This window comes from Frankliniella occidentalis, unplaced genomic scaffold (assembly GCF_000697945.3).
Source record: "Frankliniella occidentalis isolate FOCC.00 unplaced genomic scaffold, Focc_3.1 Scaffold1, whole genome shotgun sequence".
NCBI lineage: Eukaryota > Metazoa > Arthropoda > Insecta > Thysanoptera > Thripidae > Frankliniella > Frankliniella occidentalis.
This window is the reverse complement of record NW_026267131.1, coordinates 661,858-667,935: the sequence shown is the minus strand read 5'-3', so window position 1 is coordinate 667,935 and position 6,078 is coordinate 661,858. Positions and strand designations below refer to the sequence as shown.

The window sequence follows — 6,078 nt, the reverse complement described above, 5'->3', positions numbered from 1 at the left end:
CAAAGAGACTAAGGATCCTGCGCAGTTTCTCTTCAAGTAGGTTTCTTTTTTCCAAGCGACTGCACTCTACAATGTTGAGGTTTTCCTGTTTTGTCACCTTTTGCTTAATTAAAAGCAACATTTCCTCTGGTAGATTGCTACTGGTAGCAATGCACAGCTTTTTCTTTCTCCGCAGATAATCAATTTTTTCAAAAATACCATTTATGTTAATATGAATTTCATCATCATGGTTTACATAGCACTTAAAATGACAAACATTGCCTTCTGAACTAGGAACACTTTGAAAAATCTGCAGAAAAGTAACAGTAGGGAAATCAAATAGAAACAATTACGAATTAGAGCAGTAAGAAATAACAAAAATGAATGACTACAAACCTCTATGTAACGAGCAATCATTGTGTGCTTGTAAATAGAATGGGGAAGTTCAGTTTGAGCAGATGTAGATTCTATTTCGTTCTGCTTAAAATAATATGTGGTGTATCTGATTTGAATAGGGAGTGGAGTAATATCAGTCATTGAGGCCAGCCTTGCTCCCAGGAGAGCAGTTCCAATTGCCACCCCTTCATCGGCATTTACAATCTTGCAGCACTTCTTATTGAATAAATTTTCAACTTCCATGCGAAGTTTGGGGAAACGGCCTGACGCACCCATTAGGACTACATCCTTCACCTCCCCCATATCAATCTGAAACCGGAAATGAAATGAGACACATTTTTAAAAATTGTAGCCTGGAAATAATTCCAAGGGACAAATACTTACATTTGCATCCATCATTACTTTCCTAATCCCTTCGATGATTCCCTCACACCAATCACAAAATGGCTTTTTTAAGTCCTCTTGTGTCACCTCAAAGCAAATTTCTTCTTTTGATTCTGTTGAAAAAATTTTAATGTCTGCAGAAGGATGAGAAAAAGAGAGTTTCTTCTTTGCCTCTCTCCACTGTAAACGCAGCTTTTCCCAGACTTGATCGTTGAAACTCTTTCTCTAAAAGACATGATACAAAGTGTCAAGGCGAGGGCGAGGGCGTTTAGGCGTGAGTGTGTGTGTGGGTGTGACGGGAAAATTGAAAAGGGGACAAAAGAGGAGAGTTGGGGACATGTGACCCTGCATGCTGAGTACCTGCACTTACTTACCTCCCCCAGGAGTAGTAGCATGGTTGCGTCTAGGTCCTCGCCGCCGAGCAGCCGTGTGCCCGAGCTCGCCAACACCCGTACCCTGGACCTGCTTTGCACCTCCACGACGGCCGCGCTGCCTCCACCGCCGCCCAGGTCCACGATCACAACCTTCCTGACGCCCTCCTTGGGGCTGACCCTTGCGTACGCCAGGGCCGCGGCCGAGGTCTCGTCGCATAGCCGCTCCACCCTCAGCCCGGCCAGCTCCGCTGCAACAGAACGTCCATCAGCCTCTTGACAAAGCGGACTTCCCCGGCGCCATGCCGACGCGTCCTAGAACCTACCCGCCTGCATCACGGCCACGCGCTGTGCCGCGTTGAAGTAGGACGGCACGCCGATCACCGCCCGGCGGACGTCCTGGCCCAACCGGAGCCTGGCCGTCTCCCTCAGGTCACGGAATATGGCTGCAGCGACCTATATGGGGCATGGAGGGGGTAGTCCATTCACGAAAACCTCGCGTTGATTAGAGGTGGGAAGTCGGACAGGTGGAGATAGACACCCCACAAGCGCGGGCAACCGTGAGAACAAGAAATAAGCCCCTCTCACTTGCAGCTAGATAGCTAGAGAGAATAGCTGTCCTATCTAGTTCGCAGTGACGTGCAGAGTCGCACGTTTGAGTATTGGGGGAGAGGGGCAACAAATTTGCCGAACCATGAGGCGTCTGAAGGGCGTATTGAATATTTAGTAAGTACGTTGAAGTATACTGTACCTCCTCTGGATGAACAGTCCGTTCCCGCGGCGGGAGAGGAAGTTCCGGGTAGTGCATGTTTAGGACGCAAGCGTTCCGCTCGGTACACTTCTTCACGTCCACACTGCCTAGGGGTGGCGATAGAAATGTAGTTTGTGCAGATTTGAATGTACGCCCCAGAACCTGCTTCACATCTGTAACACAACAGTCGTCTAAATCAGAGGGGCTGGCCGTAGACTAGACGGTTCAGAAGACATGGGAGCGACCCTCACTGTGCACTGTGTTCCTCGGGTCGCTGCAGGTCATCCGGAGCGCGGCCTCGCCGACCTGTCGCTTGTGGGTCGGGTGCAGGTGCACGCAGCTGGGCGTCGTCCTGGCCTCGATGTCGTTGGCCAGCACCTCCACGTCGCCGTCGTCCCCTTCCTCGTCATGATCGCCCCGACCGTCTCTCTCTCTGTCGCCGCGCCTCCTGTGTGACGTGACGGATGTCAGATGCGGAGCATGTGGAGGAATTCTTGGTACATCCCAGTGACAAAGTGATTTTTTTTTCTTGAGGGGGGGGGGGTACTTTTGCAAACTGCTGTTGTTGACGGAAGAACAACCGGACGTTGAGATTGATGAGACATTAGACTGAGGTTGAGATTGGCCGGAGGTACAACGGAGGGCACGGGTGGGGGGGGGACCCCCCCCCTCCCCCTCCGTCGTCCACTAGACAGCCGCCTGAAGACAGGCAATTTGGCGCACAAAAAACCTGTATGTAGGCAACTTTCGATACATCTCCTCCCCTTAATACGCCTCTGGCATGATAGTGAGTACACTGTAAATCTGGGGTGTCCAGCAACTGTGCGCTCTAAGTTGCACGACCCAGGTTTCTGTGCAACTTACAGCGCACAGTTGCTGGACACCTCGAGTTTTGCCACCCTTTCCCTGCAAAGGGTCCAGGCCCAGCCTCGGTAGGGCGTCCTGTGCCTGGACACCCCTTGCCGGGGCCCGTCTGCAGCGATAGGATGGCAAAACTCGAGGTGTCCAGCAACTGTGCGCTGTAAGTTGCACAGAAACCTGGGTCGTGCAACTTAGAGCGCACAGTTGCTGGACACCCCAGATTTACAGTGTAGGCGTGACGAGAAGAGAGTGGGTTGGGTTGTAGGTAGGCTTTCACCAGCCCTCACCTGTACACCGCAACCACCGAGTTAGAGGTGCCGAAGTCTATCCCCAGCACCAGATCCTCCATGGCGGCGGCGTCCGGGGCACCTGTGGACCACAAAGGACACCACGGTGCAGTGACAGGACAGCGCGCACGCAGGCGAAAAGCAGCGAAATGACAATGACAATATTGATTATCACAACAACAATAACATCACCCAGCCACACGCACCCTTCACGAACGAGCTGCCGGATGTCACCCCCTACTTCTTCAGGCCCTCCTTGCAGCTCGTGCGGTATCACCTGACAGCGCGCTACGCAACGCAGCTCGACGCGTCTGCCGGCCGGCCGCTCTGCGCGTAGACACACAACGCAGGCCAGCGCCGACTGACTGACTGGCGACTGGCAGGATGGCATGGCATTCGGCTCGGCCGGGGGCCGGGCCCGGGCGGTTCGCGTCGCGGCGGCAGCCGCAGCAGCCGCAGCGCAGAGGTATTCCCCCCTGTGGCCGACCCGGCGGCTCACCTCAGGCAGCAACAGGCGATCGCGTCTGCCCCCCCCCCACCCCTTTCCCCCCTTCTAGGGGTTGATCCAGATACATCCGGAGGGAGAGAGGGCTCATGTTCACTCATGGCTCGCGACAGGAGTGGGGGGGGGGGTGCAGTCTGGTCCGGCCCCCCGCCCGCCCCCTCTCCTCGGTCTCGGATTGTCGGGTGTGGTAGAATTCCTCCATGGTGGTAGAACGTCTCTCCTTTCTCGTGAGAATGCGGGGTGGGCACGGACCAGCACGGACGCACGGAGTGCAACCCCTTTCCTTCAAGTGAGATGGGAGACGGTGAATCAGATAAGACAACAAATACGGGAGAGGGGGGGGGGGCAGATATGCCCTTCGTGCTCTTTCGCTGCGTCCGTTCTGCTCGGTGTGCAAGTCCGGCCGGCAGGCGGCATGCCGTCTCCTCTCGCATGAAATGTGAAACAGACGATATGACCCAGACGCTGAGCGCTGAGGTCAACGTGGCAACGCCGCACCTCCTTCCATTTAAAACTCAAACTAAGAGATCTGACTTGAATTTAAATCGTAAAAAATCTTAGTAAGAAGTAAAATGATATTTACTTTAACTTTGCGCCCTCTACGCGGGCGTATAGCCATTAGTAAATTTTACACCGCTGCCACGTTGATTTCAGCGGCTGGGTCTATGCGACAAACTTTCGGGGGCGTCCTCTCAAGGCTGAAGTTTGGTCCCAAACGGCCAGCTTCGAGAGAAAACTGCAACTCATTGCTCATCGCCGAACCGATACTTTTCTATAACGTCAAAGTTTGTGGAAGTTTATTAAAACGGTTTGTCAGTCAGTTTAAAGGTGAGAAATCTAGTCGGGTTGATCAGCAATTTTAATTTTCCCAGGCTTAGAACAAAATTGTTGATAAACATATGTAGCATCAATAAATAAATGGAATAAAGCAAAACACTTGATCTGTGCAAGAATTCTTTGAAGCCCTAGCACAGTCACACGAAAACAAACATAAGTGGGGAAGAAGCCCATTTCATTCTTCAAAAGAAAAAAAAACATTTTCCACCGGGGCGGTCGCGACTCCTCGACAGAGACCCTGCCGGCCTACACCCAGCGCCCCTGCCGGCGCAGGTCGCGGACGACTCTCGCCGCCTCCTCCTGGTCCTGCCTCCGGAACTCCTCCGCCCTGGAGATCATAGCGTCGATGTCCCTCTGGCCGAGCGCGGCCTCGGACCGCTTGACGTTCACCTCCCGCTGCTGGCCTGCGCATTCAACGACGACGTTCGTAAGTTCGTAAGTGAAGGGGGAAGTTACCGCACAAAAACTGCACCAACTCGACCACACACCTGTTGACCGCTCCGTACACGTCATGGTGAGCAGGCCGTCCGCGTCTATCTTGAACGTCACGTCGCATTTGGCCTGCCCGGCAGGCATGGGGGGCACGGGGACCCTGCACTCTTTGTTGAGGTAGTGGTTGTCCTTGAGCATCGTGCGCTCGCCCTGGTAAACCTAAACAACGAAGAAAATGGGTTCTTTTGTGCCGAGTCCTCGCAGGAAGACAGAGCTAGGCTACGACCACGGTGACTCCCACCCTCACCTTGAAGTTCATGGCGTCCTGGTAATCGTCGACAGTGTAGTAAGTCTCCGTCCTCTGGCAGGGTATGGGACTGTTCCTGGGGATGATGACGCTCATCCTGCCGCCGATGATGTTGGTGCCGAGCGACAGAGGCGTCACGTCCTTGAGCTTGACCAGGTTGTTGAGCTCGGCGTCGCCCGCCAGCATGGCGGCCCGGACCGCCGCGCCGTACGCCACGGCCTCGTCCGGGTTGATGGACTGGCGGAGCTCGCGGCCGCCGAACATCGCCGACAACAGCGAGCGCACCTTGGGGATGCGGGTGGAGCCGCCCACCAGCACCACCTCGTCCACGTCGCCCGGTTGCAGCTGGCGGACAGAGGCGAGCAGTGAGTGGGGTTGTACTACCTACAGGGTGGCCCACGGACACTTTTCCCTTTCGAAGTTAGACTAAACCGCATGCACGCGGGTGCGCGAGGCCGGGTCGCCTACTTGCTCGGAGGTCGTAAAGGAGCCAACGGTAGGCAAACCCGGCAAGCCTGGTATCGGCCCAGAGAAACTTGAACGCAAAAGAGAGACAGCGGTGGTGTGCGCCGTGTCCTCCAAACAACAACCGCACTCGGACTCACATGCGCCGCGTTCAGGACCCGCTTGCTGATCAGCATCGTCTTGTTGAACAGGTCCGCGCAGAGGTCCTCGAAGCGCGCCCGGGTGATGGAGGCCGTGTAGCGCATGTCGTACCGCGAGAAGAAGAGCGTGGTCGAGGCCTCGGCCAGGGACGACAGCTTGCGCTTGGACAGCTCGCACGCCGCCCGCAGGTCCTGCATCGCCTGCATGTCCATCTGAGGGATGCCGTGCTTGGCGTGGATGTCCTGCGGGAGAGGAGGCGGGGAGGGTTAGGCAAGGGGTACTTCACTCCAAAAAATGTCGTTTTCGTCACCGCCCCCCCCCCTCCAAAAAAAGAGAAAAGAAACACCCGGGTGTGAGAACAG

General features: G+C 54.9%; 2 protein-coding genes across 2 annotated transcripts in view; both read right to left on the bottom strand.

Annotated features, from left to right (window-relative positions):
• LOC127749429 (chaperone protein DnaK-like) overlaps positions 1-1,938 on the bottom strand; it is a 2,603-nt gene extending 665 nt beyond the window's left edge. The window contains exons 1-6 of the mRNA XM_052267507.1: positions 1,882-1,938; positions 1,457-1,586; positions 1,134-1,381; positions 760-984; positions 376-684; positions 98-289 (exon numbers count right to left, since the gene is read on the bottom strand). Of these exons, the coding sequence (XP_052123467.1) occupies positions 98-289; positions 376-684; positions 760-984; positions 1,134-1,381; positions 1,457-1,586; positions 1,882-1,938 (1,161 nt within the window). The remainder of the gene's footprint in view (positions 1-97; positions 290-375; positions 685-759; positions 985-1,133; positions 1,382-1,456; positions 1,587-1,881) is intronic.
• A 2,437-nt stretch (positions 1,939-4,375) lies between these two features.
• Positions 4,376-5,986, bottom strand: LOC127751245 (heat shock 70 kDa protein-like). The gene is made up of 4 exons (XM_052274442.1): positions 5,716-5,986; positions 5,111-5,455; positions 4,860-5,022; positions 4,376-4,775 (listed from the first exon to the last, which is right to left on the bottom strand). Exons 1-4 carry the CDS (start codon positions 5,926-5,928, stop codon positions 4,618-4,620), a joined length of 879 nt encoding a protein of 292 aa, XP_052130402.1. The 5' UTR covers positions 5,929-5,986; the 3' UTR covers positions 4,376-4,617.
• Between the last annotated feature and the right edge of the window lie 92 nt (positions 5,987-6,078).